The sequence below is a fragment of the Pituophis catenifer genome, unplaced genomic scaffold (genome assembly GCF_029215685.1).
Source record: "Pituophis catenifer annectens isolate HBS135680 unplaced genomic scaffold, rPitCat1.0.hap2 SCAF_1, whole genome shotgun sequence".
Taxonomy (NCBI): Eukaryota; Metazoa; Chordata; class Lepidosauria; order Squamata; family Colubridae; genus Pituophis; species Pituophis catenifer.
Genome location: NW_027256881.1, coordinates 39480078 through 39498183, shown reverse-complemented (window position 1 = coordinate 39498183; position 18106 = coordinate 39480078). Strand labels below are relative to the sequence as shown.

General features: G+C 39.5%; 1 protein-coding gene across 1 annotated transcript in view; it reads left to right on the top strand.

The window, feature by feature from the left end:
* Nucleotides 1–18106, top strand: part of LOC139308637 (cullin-9-like) — a 37629-nt gene that overhangs the window by 5661 nt on the left and 13862 nt on the right. Inside the window, exons 6-22 of the mRNA XM_070932317.1 lie at nt 540–915; nt 4313–4508; nt 5785–5992; nt 6633–6826; nt 7097–7305; nt 7790–8015; nt 8754–8859; nt 10277–10504; nt 10895–10985; nt 11090–11261; nt 11634–11739; nt 14385–14480; nt 14613–14788; nt 15258–15391; nt 15493–15669; nt 15970–16085; nt 17160–17342. Of these exons, the coding sequence (XP_070788418.1) occupies nt 540–915; nt 4313–4508; nt 5785–5992; nt 6633–6826; nt 7097–7305; nt 7790–8015; nt 8754–8859; nt 10277–10504; nt 10895–10985; nt 11090–11261; nt 11634–11739; nt 14385–14480; nt 14613–14788; nt 15258–15391; nt 15493–15669; nt 15970–16085; nt 17160–17342 (2994 nt within the window). The remainder of the gene's footprint in view (nt 1–539; nt 916–4312; nt 4509–5784; nt 5993–6632; nt 6827–7096; nt 7306–7789; nt 8016–8753; nt 8860–10276; nt 10505–10894; nt 10986–11089; nt 11262–11633; nt 11740–14384; nt 14481–14612; nt 14789–15257; nt 15392–15492; nt 15670–15969; nt 16086–17159; nt 17343–18106) is intronic.

Sequence of the window (18106 nt, the reverse complement as noted above, 5' to 3'; positions counted from 1 at the left end):
TTCCCAGTTGCTTAATTTGATGTGAGAACTCATACACTGTCTAGGCGTAAAAAAGTAATTGTATTACAAGATCAGATGCATCATATCTGAAAAATATTTCTGTGTGCCTGGGATTACATTCTGTAATCAGAAAGATAGTTATGGGGCCCTAAATCTTTAATATTCAAGATAAGTCCCAAAATAAACTTGATCTATGTGGATAGATCCAGAGTCAGTGAAGCTAATTTAAGAAACCAGCTCCAAATTAATTGTATACAGTTTTGAATTTTGTAAAGGTCCAGTTTTCAGACAATTTGCTTGAGGATGATAGGAATTGAAGTTCAAAATAACTGCTGATATTAGGTTGCCTACCTCCAAATGTCATCCAAATATTGGAAAATCATAGATAACTTTGGTGCTCTAGATTCAAGGGCCAAATTTCCAAGCTGGATTAATGAACTCTCCCAATCTGATTTTGTGGGCTTTTTGTGTGGTTCTAGATAACTCTGGTAATAAACTTAAATAGGAACACTGTGCTTTTATTCTCTCTGCATTTCAAGCTATCAAGACTAAATGAAGAGGATCTGATCCAGATGTGTGTTTCAGTAGAGTTGGCTCAGAAAATACTGCAGCTCCTGAACAAGCATTGTCAGGGCACCACTCAAATTGATCTGCAGAACTCCCATGTCTATTTCAAATATTTCTTTAGCAAGGGAGGTACAGAGCAGAACTGCCCAAACGCAGAAATGCTCTCTGCAAATTATGGTGACCTTTCTGAAGCCCTGAAGTCCAAAAAAACAAAAGAAGATACACTGCCTGATAGAGTGTCTTCTCCAACTCCATTTGCAGCAAAGGAAAGTGACAGACGGCTGATTAACACATTTCCCAAAATAGAAGGGGTCTTCTTTCCAGACACATTGGATGAGAAAGTCAAAGGTAAGTGCCAGGCAGTATCAGACATATTAATTGATTAGAGGAACATCAGAACATAGCTGCATTGAGAATTCCTAACTCTCTCTCTAATATACTGTATCTATGCTTTGAACTTAAAAATGAAATGATTCAGCATATAGGTTTCCATTTTATAGCCAAGTTTGCTGTTAGAACTTGATTTGATATATCAGGACTCATGACTATTAGTAGCCAATGAAACATGTTTTGTACAATAGTCTGTACTTCCAACTTCTGTTCCACATTATTGACTGCAAGTGACAGAAAGTAGCAATGATTGATATCAGAGCCCCCTTGTGGTAAGATAGTCAGCAAACAAAATTATAAATAAAATAAATCAATAAAAATTGTTATCTCACTACAAATTAACTATTATTAGAATTATGGAGTTAGAGAGATCCTAAATAAACCTCAGTTTGTTTCCTGTAGTTCAGGGGTCCCCAACCCCCATTCCATGGACCAGGATCAGTCCGTGACATTGCCAGACACCGGGCTGTGCAAACAAGTGAAGCCCCATCCGTGGGATGCAGGCAGCATGCAAAACCACGCCCCCTCTGGTCCATGGAAAAACCTTTCTCCATGGAACCAGTCCCTGGTGCCCAAAAGGTTGGGGGCCATTGTTGTAGTGTGTGCATAATTTTAGAGCAGACTGAAAATGTGCAACAATTATTTTAAAGCACATTTCAAATTTGGAGAACATGTTATGAGCAGTCAAGCAAATTCTCTGCTGTGGCTGAGTTTCCCACTTCACAAAATTTCTGACATATCCAATTTAGCCAGTTATGAAGGCCAATTTATCATAATGGTGCTTCACCCTTTCTTGAGACCTCTCTCCATCCCATGGCCATTAGAGAGTCATGTGGGGCCTGGAATATAGTAGAAGTAAGGAAGGTGGCCTTAGGCATACTGGCATTCCCCCAGTGCTGTTTCAGATTGCAATTTTAGAGACTCCATTAATAACAACAACAATAACATATTAAATGAATAGCCACCCAAGTCCCAGCAATTCTGGATGGTTTACAAATTATTAAAAACATTTAAAAACAAGGAATAATATAAACAAACTCAAGATGGCAGAGAAAACAAACATTGTAGGAAAAGCAATAGGTTGGTGAAGTAAATGAAGTATTATTTAATTATGCAGTAAGAAATGCTATGACTACAAAATACGTTTGTAGTCCTGCTGTAAATAATGTTTGAGTATTCCAAGAAGGTAACATAGTATCTATATCTGTTTGAAGTTCAGTAATGATATTCTCTTAAATAATAGAGAGCCCAGTGCATACTGTGGGTTGCATGTTAAATCTAGTTTTTGTCTCAGGACAATTGCAGTGTGCTGTGATGTTGAAAGACATTGCCATCAGTTCATTGCCATGGGCAGATCATTCTGGTTGCTCTTTGGCTTACTGGGACCAACCAACCACTATGAGGGAAGATAGTTTTTGTTAGTTTGGCCCACCTCAGATGTCTGATGGGCTTATTTAAGTTCCAGAGAAAGCTTTCGGTTTTCCCTGAAGGTCTGTCAGGTAGTTCAGTTGAAGTTTTAATTGCAGCCTGGAATAGGCAGGGGACAGGATCTGGACTGAATTGCTTCTATGCAGCTTCTCTCTGTGCTCCAAATCCATGGTTCTTCAAGGAACTCCAGAAGATGAAGTGCAAGAAGTGATGTCTAGAATGTCTTTGAAGAAAGACAAAGAGTGAATCCAACCAAACATGAGGGAAAGCCCATTCGTGGGCCTATATCATGGCAAGAAAGAGGGTAAAATGTGATTATTCCACTGCTATTATTGAATTGGTAGGTAAATTGAGGACCCAGTTGTGGGGGCAATAAGCTGACTTTGTATAAATATACAAAAAGAATGAAGGCTATTGCTTAGTGCATTGTAAGACGCCCTGAGTCTCCGGAGAAGGGCGGCATATAAATCAAATTAAAAAAAATAAATTATACCAGTAGCTGCTCAGTGGTCCTGTTCAGAGTAACACACTCCCTGTTTGGTGAAGGGGAGAGCTGCAGGATCATCTGCAGAACCATAATGATGAATATTCATACCAAGGGTGAAATGCTCCCGGTTCAGTCCGGTTCGGCCGAACTGGTAGTAAAAAATGTAAAAAAAAAAGTTCCGTCGATCAGCTGAGTGATGCGCGATTGTTGGAACTTTTTTAAAAAAAACTTTTTAGGCATTTTTTTACTACCAGTTCTCTGGAACCGATAATAAAAATGCTTTTAAAAAGTAAAACAAAAAGGCTCTGACAATCACAGCTGTGCCACACGATCGTCAGAGCCTTTTTTTTACTTTTAAAAGCATTTTTTACAACCTATTCGGGCGAATAGGTTGTAAAAAAATGCTTTTAAAAGTAAAAAAAAAGCCTCCAAAGATTGCATGCCACAGCAGATCACCCCCCTCCACGTGCTGTTCTACTTACCCCATGCCTCCTTTAAGTGTGCACTGTGCACGTGCGCGCACCTTGCATTTGGTGCGTGGTGGACACTACATGCGTGCACGCAGCGCGCGTTTGGTGCGCATGCACAGCCAGCAAACCAGTAGTAAACCAGTTCAGATTTCACAACTGATTCATGCTATCCGGTGGATAAAATCACTCAGATTTGCTTGGATTTGAACTCTATCTGGACAAGTCCATCTGAATTGCGCACGGCACAGTCTTGTGAGGTTATCCAGACTGAGTCTGATTCTGTGTCACGCAAGGAAATTGACAAAATCCTCCAGTCTGTTAGTGCAGCCACTTGTCTGTTAAATCCTGCCCCTCTTGAGTTGTTAAGGTGACTCAGGAGGTGACCAAGGGATGGATCCATCCGGTGGTATCTGCCTCTTTGAGAGAAGAGATGATCCTACCAACTTTGAAAGGAGTGGTAATACATCACTCCTCAAGAGGTCATCACCTAATTTTTAAATTAACTTTTGAAATTGGAAATATTTGTTTGGCATTCAGACCTATTGTCTTATAGTATTCCTCATTACTTGTTGGTGTAGATTGTTATATCCAATCTTCTTCTTTATTTCCTCTTTTACCATTTTGAATGTTGAGAGATACAAAGTTTTGGTTCTTGCACTTCTTGTTGCTTCAACCATTTTGTTATTTGATGCTTCTGTAGCGCGTCTTTGATGTTGTCTTTCCATCATCTTCTGGATCTGCCTCGTGCTCTTTGACCTCCTCCTTTTACAGTATGTATGCCTTATATGGTATGAAATCCACAAAGATTCTCTCCAGATATCCAATATAGACAGAAAAGTTTGCTAAGAAAAGGCTAACATACCTGTAGGGGGATTTGTATTATAGTTGACTGGGTGAATAGTAAGTAGATATGAAGAGGCTACTTTTGGGAAACTGATTGCAAAATTGTGCTGATATATCTGTCGCTCAGTTTTCTGCAGTGTGAAGGCCAAAAAGGAAAGCACCCTGGAGCAGCTGCAGGATGCCATGGAGATGATCCAGAAGTCCAGCTGTGACATTGAGCTGAAGCTGGCGGGTCTTAAATTTATCATCACGATTTTGGAGGAGGAAGAGGAATCTGGGCAAGGGAGACAGATTGCCACAGCAGAGAGTGAATTTGCCATTAGGTTAGCTTTTTTTCATTAGGTCCTGTTATCATTATGGCATGTTTTGAACAACAGAAGGAATATTGAAGAATGGTTTTAAGTAGCCTTTAAGTAAATTCTTATTTACAATAGCATACCAAAACCAAAGCCGAAATACATATGTGGGGTTGGACTAGAACACCTCCAAAGTCCCTTCCAACTCTGTTATTCTGTTATATGTCAAAAAGTAGATACATACCCATTTGTCTTCTTGAAAGATCAGAATGAATTTAATTCTAAATAAATAAAATGTCAGACCTGTGGTGCTGATGCTGTATGCAAACACAGATATCAGCATGTTTTCATTCAGAGCGTTTGCTTCCACTGGTCCTTAGATATAACTTGGCACATTTTTGTCCAAGCTTACAATGTTCTATAGACAGAGATTACAATTGTAGAACTTTTGAAACTTTTTTTCTTCTTAAATAACACCAGAATTTTTGGAAAAGTTGAAATAATTTTTGGAACACCTTTTACAAATTTTTGAAACATCTTTTAAAAAACCTTTTACATCTTTTGTATTATGTATAATTTGGTTTGTTCATAGTTGAAATATTTTATAGTTGATAGGTGATCATAGTTGAAATATTACCTTTAAGATACGATTGAATCCTAAATTTCCAAATTTAGCTAGATGGATGGTTTTGCACCAAAAATTCAATGAGCAAGAATGAAATCATAATTCATATTTTAATGAAAATAAGCTAATTGGTTTATATAGATTAAACATTGTAATTCAGAACTTTCTATCCAATATATATATATTCCCCCCCCCAAAAAAAAACCTATATACAATTTTTTATTTTGTAAAATCTCTGCACTTACAACACATATAATTTAATAAATAACATTTCTAAAAATTCAAAATAGTTTTTTAAATTTTGGTAGGGTAGTTGGTGTTTAAGTCTTTCACTGCTGGTGAAAACTTTCTAAACCATGGAAGTCTAGTGAATCCAAGTGGGCAGATTGTTTCGTATTCTGACCGTCCTGCACCACTATGAACTGAACATCAGCAATCCCTAGATAATTCTTTTAAAATGATCTTTCAAAAATAAAATGTTTTACAATCCAGTAGTTTAGTATTTTTCTCTGATAGGACTTGGAAAAGTGTTAATGTGTGATGGATAAATATGTTTCCCCCCCCCCAAATATTTCCAGTTTATTTCCTGGGCTTTCTCATCTCTAGTCTTATGTGATTTGTCAGCTAATCATCTTGAAAGGCCCTCAGGGTATGATCTTGCCTCTTTTCTACCTGCAGGGAGAGAATTGTGAAGACACTGATGGACCTGCTGAGCCACCATGTAAAGGAAAACCTGCTTACAATATTGGGGTTCCAGGTGCTATATCTCCTCATGGCAGAATATGATTGGCAGATGCTCATTGCAACCAAAGGGGGGCTGCATTGTGTGCTGCACTGCATGAAGGAGAACTCCACATCTGTGCTGGTTCAGCAGGCCGGTCTAGCAGTAAGTAGGATGTAGAGACTCCTTGGAATCACATTGCTGGGGAATGCTTGTTTATTTTCTTTTTTTAAAACATTTCTACTTTTTTCAGAATAACATAGTCACAGGGCAATTTACAATCAGAAGTTTAAAACAGTGCAATTAAATAAGCGATTTAAAACTGAGGAGCAATCAAAACAAGAAGCATAAAATACGAAAAGGATAAACAAAGCTTATTGTTTTGCTTTATTGAAAACCCACTTGAGATATTTGGACCAAATCTCCAGAGAGGGATTTTCAAATATGGACCATTTTCTGAAAAAAACTCTATCCCTTGTAGAGTTGCAAGGTCTGGTTCACAGTCCAGATCTAAGCTGCAAAGATATCTAACTGCAGTGGGTGATCAGCAGTCATTGCTTCCATGTCTTTTCTTGCCTTGAGGAAACCCAAAACAGCATCTTTCAGATTTGATAGTGCCATTATCAGAAGCTTATATCTTCTTTATACTCATATGCTTTAATAAGCATATGAGCATAAAGGGTGAAATATTAACTACGTCTACTTTGCTTTTTGTGAATGAAGAGAACTGTTGGAGATTTTGATCCCAATCTACATCTTGTCCTCTTTTCTTTCTTGCTTTTGAGCTGCTGTATTTGACTCCCAGGTACTGAAGATGCTGTTGGATGTGGAGAACTATAAGTTACCAAGGGCCTGTGGGAAGCTCCAACCTGTGGACAGCTCAGGATTCCAGACAATGCAACAGGTCTTGGCCAGCATTGATTCTGCTTCCAGCAAGGACATTGGCAACTTACTGTGTGTCATCCCTGCTGCAGTTGAGAAGATGTTGGGCACACCTGGGTAAGCTCAAGTGAGAATCTCGGTGAAACAAAGAGTTATAACTGTATGGCAGCTAAAGGCCACTCAGCGCTATGGGGAAAATGTTTTTGAGCTTTGGAGGCAAGGATTTCAATTTCTCTTTTGTTAAAAAAAAAATCACCCTAGCAAATATATAAATAATTAGCCTTCATTGTTTGGAAAATGAATTTTACTATACTCCCTTCTACTTTCTGTTCCTCTCAGCACAGGCTGCTTTAAGATCAAGTGTTAATCCTTACCCTTCTTTCCCAGAGCCTCAGAAGCAGTTCAGGATGGGCTTCTGGTGCTCAGCAAGTTGATTGATTATGATAAGACCCTGGCACAGCAAGTAGAAAACTCTGACCTTCGTGGTGCCCTTTGGAACTTCTGTCACTTGGGCCAAAGCTCAGACCCAGTCATGGCTCACAAAATGCTCACCCGTCTGCCTGAACATAAGCCACCACTGAACAAACAGGATGCAGGTATGAAACATCCCAGTCTTTAGTGTAAATCCTTCTCAGTAACTATGTATATTGTGATATCTGAACCAGGGGTGGGTTCTACTTACCTTTACTACCGGTTCGCAATGGGAGCACACGTGCGCATGCGTAGATCATCAATGTTGATGTTAGGGCAGGTGGGCGGAGCCTCCCACCATTTTTACTACCAGTTCTAAGGAACCGGACAGAACCAGGAGCAACCCACCACTGATCTGAACTCTCCTTTGCATTCTAAAGACCATCGTGATTGGCAGATTGTCATTTCCCTTTCACAGATGTAGTACAATTTTTTAGAAGGGCTAACAAATATCACTACTGGTATTACTTTGGGGGTACTTCTAGGAATTTTGGTCAGAGAAGTGAGTGAGATTCCTCCCTTCCCAATATTTTGTTTTTTCCAAAATAAAGTTTCTGGACCAGAAAGCATTTCATTTATGTCCTTCCAATGTTTTACCTCCCCAACCAGACTCTGCAGCCTTCTTTAATCTTCATGACATGAATATCAGAAAGCTACTGAGTAGTCTGCAGACAAACAGTGTTTGGAAGGAGATGGCAATGGAGCTGCAATGCTTTCTCTCTGACAAAGGTGCCTTTTTTGAGGAAACAAGCCATGAGTTTCTGGTAAATATGCCAATTCAGAAAGACTTGACAAAGCAGGATTCTGAAAAAGAAATACAACTGGGAATGTTAAGGTAAGGCTGCTATATTTCAGTAATAGTGTACATGTTTTAAGTGTATATGTTCCTATTTGGAATTCCTAGAGATGAACTGAACAATAAATGGACCTCCAGCTATTGAATCTCATTAAGTCAACCAGTATAGCCAATGATAAAAGATTACGGAAGTTTTAATCTTAACAACAATTGTACTGTAGTACAATTAGAGCACAAAGGTACCTCTCCTTTCAGTACAGGATATCTTAGATTCCATCTAATCTAATGTTCTCACCCTGAAAGTTTTCTTCAGAAAAGGAAGTGACTTGTTGCCTTGCAGATGTTGGACTATAACTCCCACACCTTTGGCTATCCTGATTGAAATTGAAGGCTGGACTATTAAGATTGTTAAGAGATAAAGTATGTTCATTTGCTGGTGAGCACATTTAGATTTATATTACTTGGTAAATTAATGTATCATGAGGATTTCCCAAATAAACTGGCAGTTCTACAAGTTAGGCTACAATTTAAAGCTACAGAAGAAATAATAGTAATTATTATGTAGCTACAGAAAGCTACAGAAGAAATAATAGTAATAGCACTTAGACTTCTATACCGCTTCATAGTATAGGCAAGACTACTTGCATATTTCAGTTAGATTACAAGGTGTTAGATTACAAAATGATTAACATAAGAATCAGTCACTTTTGTTTTAGGTATATATGTATTTTCAAAGTGCTTTTTCTGAAAGAAGCTACTTTTCTTTTTTTGATCCAGGCTTTTGAACAAGTGTTTGGATAGTTCATGGAAGGATGTAGTATCCTGGCATAAGTGCATTGAGCCTTGCTTGTCTTCCATAAACAGACACATAAATGATCGAGAGGTGAGACAGTGGAAATCTAGGAGTACCAACCAGAATCCACATATACGATATGGTCTCATAGCTGGACCATTATCTGCTTGTTATTCCAAATATTTAGATGCATGTCTTTTTCACCAAAGAAGAGGTGCATCCTGCATTTTCTTGTCCTTGTTCCAACCTTTTGCAAATAGTGACTTGTTTTTAATAAGCTGAAAACTAGTGCTGTACTCTCACCTTGCTTTTGTTGGATTTATTGCTGAGGTTGCTTTTTATTTATTTATTGATTGATCGATTGATTGATTGATTGATTCGATTTATATGCTGCCCTTCTCCGGAAACTCAAGGTGGCTTACAATGTGTTTGTCAGACTTCGATGCTACCTCAAAATAAATGAATTTCCAAACTGCCAAACTTTAAGGAAATCTTCTCTTTATTCGAGCACAGCAACCAGATCATGACTCGATGCGGACAAGACTGACCTTTTGCCCCCCAATCCCTCCCTTTCCGATCCCCAATTATCTGCTTCTCATTGGCTATCTTCCAAGTCACTCTCCTGACTTCTTGTCTCATCATTTCACAGGAATGTCTCCCCCCCTTCATTTCCACGGAGACCGAGCTTCAAAGGGATTTAGCAGGCAAAAGTCCAGGGCTTATCTTCCTTTCTATGTCAGCGGTGAGACACTGACAATGTTAAGCAATAGCCTTCATACTTTTGTATATACCTGCTTAGTAGAGCTTTCAGCCCCCCCAAGCGGTGTTCTTTTTTATACAAAGTCAGTTTATTGCCCCCACAATCCGGGTCCTCATTTTACCTACCTCGAAAGGATGGAAGGCTGAGTCAACCTTGAGCCTGGTGAGATTTGAATTTGCAGTAATTGCAGACAGCTGGTGCTATTTAACAGCACTTTAGTCTGCTGCGCCACCAAGGCTCTTTTCTGCTTCTGTTTTGCTCCTGCAGTTTGTTTTTTGCTGTTATATTTTAAATGGGTTTTTGTTATGTTTTATAGTTGCCAGTTATGGCAATTGTTGAGAAAATTGAGAGAGAATTATTTAAATAAATAAAATGTAAAAGTCAGATAAGAAATGCAAATTGCTTTTTTTTTTTAATGCAGAAAAATATATTGTTCAAAATTCTGCTGCCTTAAAATTCCTTAAAATCTCCTTTTAATGACTTGCTCTTTAGAATGGATGTCTGGCGCTTGTAATATCTTGAACTAAAGTTCCCTTAATGCTTGCTGGTTATTGAAAATGGGCAACTTGTGCTAAATCGCAGGTTCCTTACCTTTGCTTAGAAGGGTTTCTTTTCTGAGGGACAGTGGGCCCAAGGTGTTTAGTACAGCACATACATTCCGTCCCCCAAAAATGAATTGGAGAAAGAGGCTCTAACGCCACACAGGAAACCTTCAGGGACTAACTATTTGTGTTTTTGTGTTTGCAGATTGTTCAAGAGTTCATTAAATTCTTATACCGCCTGGCCTTCGTCAACAAAGACTGTGCTGTTGTAATGTGCTCTTCTGGCATTAGGGAAGCCTTGAGCAAAGTCTTAGAAAAACACAGCTCCAGCCTTTCTCAAGTGACAGAACTGAGGGATCTCATGAATAACTGTGAGAAGCCTGCTAGCCTCTATCAGAAGATGACAGCCACCATCCTGGCTGGTTGCATCCAGGTGAATTTTTTCTTCTTTGGCTAATAATGTCTAACTTCAGGGAGCAGACTGAGGATCAGAGTTTCTTGGTAACATAGTGCTCAGATCTACTTTTATCCAAAGGAAATATAAAACAAACTCACGGTGCCTTTAGATACCCTTATCCAACTGGATACTCTTCACATAAATCAGATTACAGCTTTTATACAGTGCAATCATTGGCAGTGCTGGCTGGGAATGACGGGCTGTGAAGTCCAATATTTCTGAAAGTCCAACAATCCAGAAAGCATCACCTCTCAGTCTAAATATGGGATTCTTTTTTTCCAATGTAGCTCTGCTGTGTTGTTTAGCCAACCTAACTCTATACCTTAGCTTTATTTTCTTTTGTCTCCTTTCCAACATACTTTACAGATGGTTCTAAATCAGATAGAAGAACACAGGCATAGCCATCAGCCTATCAATGTTCCATTTTTTGATGTATTTCTGCATTATCTTTGTCATGGTGAGCATATTGTTAGTGTTGGAGTTTTAGATAACTCATTCCTTCAGAGGCTCTTCCAGCTTCTCCCCTGCCTGGATTTCTTCAATGTTTTCTTTTGTGTATAGGTTGCAGCACTGAAGTAAAGGAAGACAAGTGTTGGGAGAAAGTAGAAGTTTCCTCCAATTCTCAACAGGCCAACAAGTTAGTGGATGGAAATGTCAAAACCTACTGGGAGTCAAATGGCACCACTGGATCCCACTACATCAATGTTTACATGCATCAGGGTGTCATAATCCAGTGAGTGTATGCATGAACCAGAAAGAAGGCTTTGAAACAAGGAAATTTGGGTAATGAGCTTTTTCTGCCCCTGAACTGTACCTTATGGGCATAATAAGAAAAGTCATTTCTGTCATATTGCCTATATACCTTAAGAGGAAAGAGTACACAAAAAGTTTGTTTCCTTACTGAAATATCTAATAGGTCCTAGATCAACAAAAATATGATGGCTCAGATGCCAAATGGAATTATGGTTTTCCTGTTCAGCCAGATCTGGGCAAATGGGTAGCTCACATAGCATAAGAACAGTGTGCCTTTAAATTGTGAGAAAGATGGGCTTTTCAGCTGGGGCTTGATTCTTATCTCTGAAACTGTTATTCTTGGCTTGTATAGGCAGATGTCACTACTGGTGGCCAGTGAGGATTCAAGCTACATGCCGGCCCGGATTACAGTTATGGCAGGAGAGAGCACTTCCAGCATCAACACCAAGCTCAATATGGTCAGTCCTGTGGGTTCCCCAATAACCTAGGCTTCCACAGCCAGAGGGAAGAGCACAAAGCTCTTCAGCCTGCCTTGTAAGGATTCCCACTATGAGGAATACTTTTCAGGAGAAAGACTCTAGTTTTGCATGAAAGGTCCCGATTCAGTCACTCATTTATTATATCGATATCCCATATAGCTTGTGTTATCATTATATCATTTTATATCTTGAGTCTTTGAGACCCAGCCAATATCTTCATGACTTCTACCTACCTGGTAAAAGCTAGCAGAATTGAGTGCTATGGATACTTTTGATTAAACAATGTCATTTATTGGGACCCAGGGCACAAGCCATCTCTCTCTTGGCATCTGTGCTCTGGAATGAGATCATCTCAGAGATTCATGTGACTCCCATTCCGATGGTGTTCCCCAAAGCTTTGAAAACCTGGTTGTTTTCCTGGATCTTGTGTAGAGCCAAGTCAGATGGGCTTTTGGATTTAGAGTGTGTTGTCTGAATGGCCGATGTATTTTGGAATATTTTCTATACAACGTTTGTATATTGCTGTTTATTTTAAATTGTGAGCCACCAGAATCATATTCAGGCATCTAAGATGGAAGGTAAGAACTCTATAACAGTATAAATTACTTGTAATGATTTGTCAGAAATCAACCATTGAAGATAATGCATAGATTACACTTTTTTCTGTGTATTCAAGTATAAAATGTTGATTTCTCTATCTCTGTATGTGGAGAACAGAGAAAGTTGTGAGAAATGCTCCTGCTATTTCTCCAGGTGGACTTCCATACCCCGCAGCTGCTTTTTATGGGACAGCTTGTTTTTTCTCTTCTGCAAGTTAGTGATTATTGTGTATTATTCATTGTTCATAGAAAAAGAACCTTGGTTTTGGCAATGAGGCTTAATGGCAAAAATTGAATCTATTTAGTTGTTTTAAATACACTTTGAGAAATTAGCAGGAAGTGTGAACAGAGTCCCTCTGGATCAGGCACAGACCTACCTTGTCCCAAATGGCCAACTGGCTGCCAGAAGAAAGCTGACAAGCAGGGTATGAAAGCCTAGCATCTTTCAGTTCATGTTTCCCAGCAACTGGTAAAAAGCAAATTGCTACTGCCTTTGTTAATGGCAACTGTGGGTAGCTTTATCCTCTGTAGGTTTGTCTAATCCCCCTTCAAAATCATCCGGCAGTAGCAATTTATTATGTGATTTCTCCCTGTGCTGAATCATTTAGAGTGTTGATTTCTCCCTGTGCTGAATCATTTAGAGTGTTGATCCTGAGTTTGAGTATATATAGTGTTTGCTGTCTCCATTTTTGTCCTCAACCTATTATTTTTTTAATAAGTTGTTCCCTTCCTTCCTAGTTTATTTATCATTTTAATTAACCTTTGTGTGTTACATCCTTCGGAGGGATACAATCAGAGCAGTTTTTAATGGTAGTTAGATTACGCATTTATAGGGAGACTTTATATATTGACAGTCATAGTTTTTATTATTTCCAGCACAAAAGATTTGCTTTTATGTGTGCTGAATTGATGGTGCCATTAAACTGTTCACTATATCTTATGATGTCATTCTTGGGAATTAACCACTCACTCAGATATCATCAGTAGCTATACAAAGCTAGAATGTTCAGCCATCATTCGACAGTTGTTCCCACCATATAAGGGCTAAAATGAGATGAGAGAAAGCAAGAACCAGCCATTTCCAGGTACAGAGAACCAGTCTTTAAAACAGTTTGGCTGTCTCCCAAGTCCAGAAAATCCACAACCAAAAATCCTTTAATTTGTGAGGGCAAGGAAAGCATCTACAGTTTAAACTCTGGAATGCAATCATATAGATAAGCTATGAAGATTCTCAATCATCCAGGTCATTGTTTTTTCCCTCAGAAAAATCAGTTCAGTTGCCTTTTCAAAATAAAAACCACTTTTGATATAGATAAACTCTGATTTCCATGCAGAAGGCAAAACATGTTGAATGTAATGTTTATTCCAGTCTGTAGGGTAGATTTTAATTTAGTCAAATCCAGATGGAGAATCTTCTACCAAAATAAACAACCTGTTCACTAACAGCTTGTGTTTGAAGAGCTGGGATTCACTGCTGTGTCCTAGTGTGAAGTCTGACATATGGAATCACATTAATTTTTTTAAAACCTGTGCTCTTAAGTTTGAAGAGACTGGAGTTTGGAGTTCTGTTCCTTTCTATAAAATAATTTGATATCTTCAGTAAATTTACCAATCTCACTGCTCATTTAACTTTGGATGTAATTCATTTAAATACAATTGATGATCAGTCAGCTTGCATTTCTATGGCCTTGAATTTTTATTTAACCAGCCTTTTGGGGATATTCAAATACGTTGGGACATGCTCAAAATGTTGTGTTTGTAGAAATGTCCCTGATGCCATATCATTCTACAACCTACAACTACGACCTTTTGTGGTCTCTTCAAATTTCTGTCAAAGAAAGCAACTTTTCATTTTTACTCTGAAAGGCCTTTTTGTTAAAGGCTTTTGTGAATGGACATTTTGTTCATACCATTTTAGTCAGGAGTTGGATTCTTTCTTTTCTAACTGAAGAATAGGAATTTTCACCATATCATCATCGAAGTTTCATTAACATAGTTGACATTCTTTCTCTTTTCTCCACAAAGGTAAATGTCCCACCTTTATCTACCAGAGTGATCCTGTTGGAGAACATGACTCGCTTCTGGCCTATCATACAGATCAAGATTAAGCGTTGCCAGCAGGTAGGTAGGTGTGCTTTCCTTCTGTCCCAACAGTGAGAGCAACTGTGTAGTTGGGAAGGAAGCAGACATGATGCACGAGGAGTATACCAGGTTGGAAGTCTGATTTAGACCATTACCATGTGTTTTCCACAGGGTGGCATTGACACACGTGTGCGTGGCATCGAAGTGATGGGCCCCAAGCCTACCTTCTGGCCCATCTTCAGGGAGCAGCTGTGCCAGCGCACACACCTCTTCTACGCTACCAAAGCACACACTTGGTGCCAAGAAATTTCAGCAGACCAGATGCAGTTGCTGCAACTTTTTAACAGGTCAGCAGCCCTTTCCTAATGGAAGACTTTTGTCCTATGGAGGTGGGGAGTTGGCCTGGGGTGGGGGGAAGGTCAGCAAAGAGTCTGTCTCAGAGCACGTTTCCTAGATCACAAACTTTCTATGGCTTCGAATTTTTATTTAACCAGCGTCTTGGGGATACATTGGGATGTGCTCAAAAAGTTGTGTTTGTAGAAATGCCTCTGGTGCCATATCCTTCTACAGCTTCAGATGTTTGTGGTCTCTTCAAATTTCTGTCATAGAAACTGACAGAAGTGACTAGTGGGAGAGCATCACTATTCTGAGGATACCTTTTCCTTTCCTTATCCTGTTTATTAATATCCATCATATTGTCCAAACTCCATCCTCCCCATTTACTTGCTTTACTGAATCTATATGTACCCATTATTGGTTGGGTTTTTCCCCCCCAAAAAAATAAAAAGCTCAGTCTGCATCCCTTTCCAAATGCAGGTTGAACAGGGCCTTGTGTCATGAGGAACTGTTTGCCGATCACTTCCTTCCTGATGATGAGGCTGCCCAGGTTCTAGGCAAGACCTGTTGGGAGGCCCTGATCAGTCCCTTGGTGCAGAGAATCACCTCTCCAGGTATGGGCTCCCTCTCCTCTCACAAGTCTTGGCAGCCTTTGCTCTTCCTCTTTCTCAGCAATCTTATGGATTGTTCTTTTTTTTCCCTCCTGTTTTTCCAGGCCCCAATGGTACCAGCCCCCTGTCTTGGCTCCTAAGTCAATACTTGGAAAACCTGGAGGCAGCCACAAGCCAGAACATTTCCTTTAATTCCCGTGTTCGGCGTCTGAGCCATCTGCTGGTACATGTAGACCCCAGTGGCCCTGAGCCTGAAGAACTGATGTCTCCTATTCAATGCAGTGAGTCCTCTTCCATGGAACAAATAAAAGTATAAAATGGGCAGATGATCCACACAAAACTAAGAGAGGGATGATGACAAAGATGAAAATTCCATGAATACGTTGTACGGTCATACTGGCAAAATAAGAACAGGCAGCAGAATAGAGTAGAGAAGGACTGGTGGGATGGAGGAGTAGAATGCCATTCTTGATCAGAGGAAAACTTTAAAGGACTCAGAAAATTGGAGAGTGTTACTTGTCTCTCTATTGCTTCCCTGTCCCAGAAGCCTTCCTAAATGCTGTATAAATTTCCTTTTGCAGATAGGAAGAATACCAAGTATAAGGAGTTCAGATCAGCAAGTCTAAAGGTCACCATGAAAAAATCCACCAGTTTGATAAGCATCACACAGTGCTGGAAAGATGTTGTGCAGCAGCAGGTAAGGTTGTTGTTCAGCAACAAGAACAGAACAGAGGAGAATGGCAGAGTTGGAAGGGACCTTGGAGGTCTTCTAATCCAATTCCCTGCTCAGACAGGAAGCCCTATACCATTTCAGATAAATGATGGTCCAATCGCTTCTTAAAAACTTCCAATGTTGGAGCATTCACAATTTCTGGAGGCAAGTTGTTCCACTGGTTAATTGTTCTGTCAGGAAATTTCTCCTTAGTTCTAAGTTGCTTTTCTCCTTGATTAGTGTCCATCCATTGCTTCTTGTCCTGCCTTCAGGTGCTTTGGAAAATAAATATTTGAGGGGCTTCATTGTGGCAACACCTCAAATATTGGAACTGTTACATGAAATATTGGACTGCTATCATGTCACCCCTAGTCCTTTTCATTAAACTAGACATGCCCAATTCCAGCAACCATTCTTTATATGTTTTAACCTCCAGTCCCCTAATCATCTTTGTTGCTCTTCTCTGTACTCTTTCTAGAAAGAGTACAGTCTCAATATCTTTTTTACATTGTGGTGACCAAAACTGGATGCAGTATTTCAAGTGTGGTCTTTCCAAGTGCGGTCTCATAGAGTGTGACTCTTGATACATTATCAAGAAGGCTCGGGCTTTTGCGTCTACTGATGCAAACTGGGCTTTACAGTCAAGCAATTGATGTGTATTTCATGTTTATTTATAGTGCATGTGTGTGTGTGCTGTTGGAAATGAAGGAGTTCTTAGGGCTCTACATCAGGATCCAGAGACTTTAAGAAAGACCAGTTGGACACCAAATTCTCAGAGTAAAAGTGTGTGTCTGCTTTAGGCTCTGTTGTCCACTAAGTTAGGTGGTTTTATTTTTATTGTGAAATGAAAACCCAGTGTATTCCTTAGGCCTTTGGGTTTATAGAAAGATAGAAAATTAGACATGTTGGTAAAACATTCCAAAACAGCAGTCAGCTGTAAAAAAATCAGTCTTGGGTGAAAAAAAGATTTGGCACTGCAAAAGGCTACCTTGAGTTTGCTTCCACTGAACCAGATAGAAAGGTTATGATTTTAAAATACTACATATGTTTCGGTTCCAGGTGAAACAGTTCTTGAAGTCCTTTTGGCAGGCCCCTGACTTTGTGGAGCAATATCGTAGGATCTACCAGCACCTCCGTACTGCCATGGAGGAGTTGTTTGGACAGAAGATGTCCTTCTTGTTGGCCTTGCACGATGGCTTCTCTGAAGGCTTGGCACAGCTGCCCTTCTCATCAGCTGCCCATGTGAGTAAGGGATGGGTGGTTGGGAACTAAGATGTCTCCCTAGAATGGAGGTAGGGAACCTGAGGCCCAAGGCCAGATCTGCTCCCTGAAAAGAATTACAGCCGTATATTTAAATATACTGTCAAACCTTCCTGAACAGCTGTGTATCTCTGTCACCTAAAATACAACTGTTTACTTTTAAAATATACTATGAGACAGGATGATTGACTGAAACACAATTCTATTATATGTTAAAACAGGAAAAGTAATTTCAGAAACATATAACGTTTCTTTTGAAGGTACTATGCTCGTGTATAACCAGTGTGAGTTTTTTATAAGGAATATAAATTATTTACTGTAACTCTAAATCAGTGATGGATTACTCCCGGTTCGTACCGGTTCGCAAGAACTGGTAGTAAAAATTTGTAGTAGTTCGGAGAACCGGTAATAACATTGGCTGACCATGCCCCCGAACTGGTCCCCGGCCTGGTCACCGCTCACTTACCCCGCCCACCTCATCAGAGGCTTTTTTTTTTACTTTTAAAAGCATTTTTTCTACAACCTCTTAAGCCGAAGAAGTTGTAGAAAAAAAAATGCCTTTAAAAGCCTCTGGCGATCACAGCTGAGTTGCCTGATCGTCAGAGGCTTCTAAAAGCATTTTTTTCTGCAACCTCTTAAGGTTGTAGAAAAAATGCTTTTAAAAGTAAAAAAAAAAAAAAGTTGGCCACGCCCACCCAGTCACATTACCTTCCCACCACCAAGCCACGTCCACAAAATAAGCCACA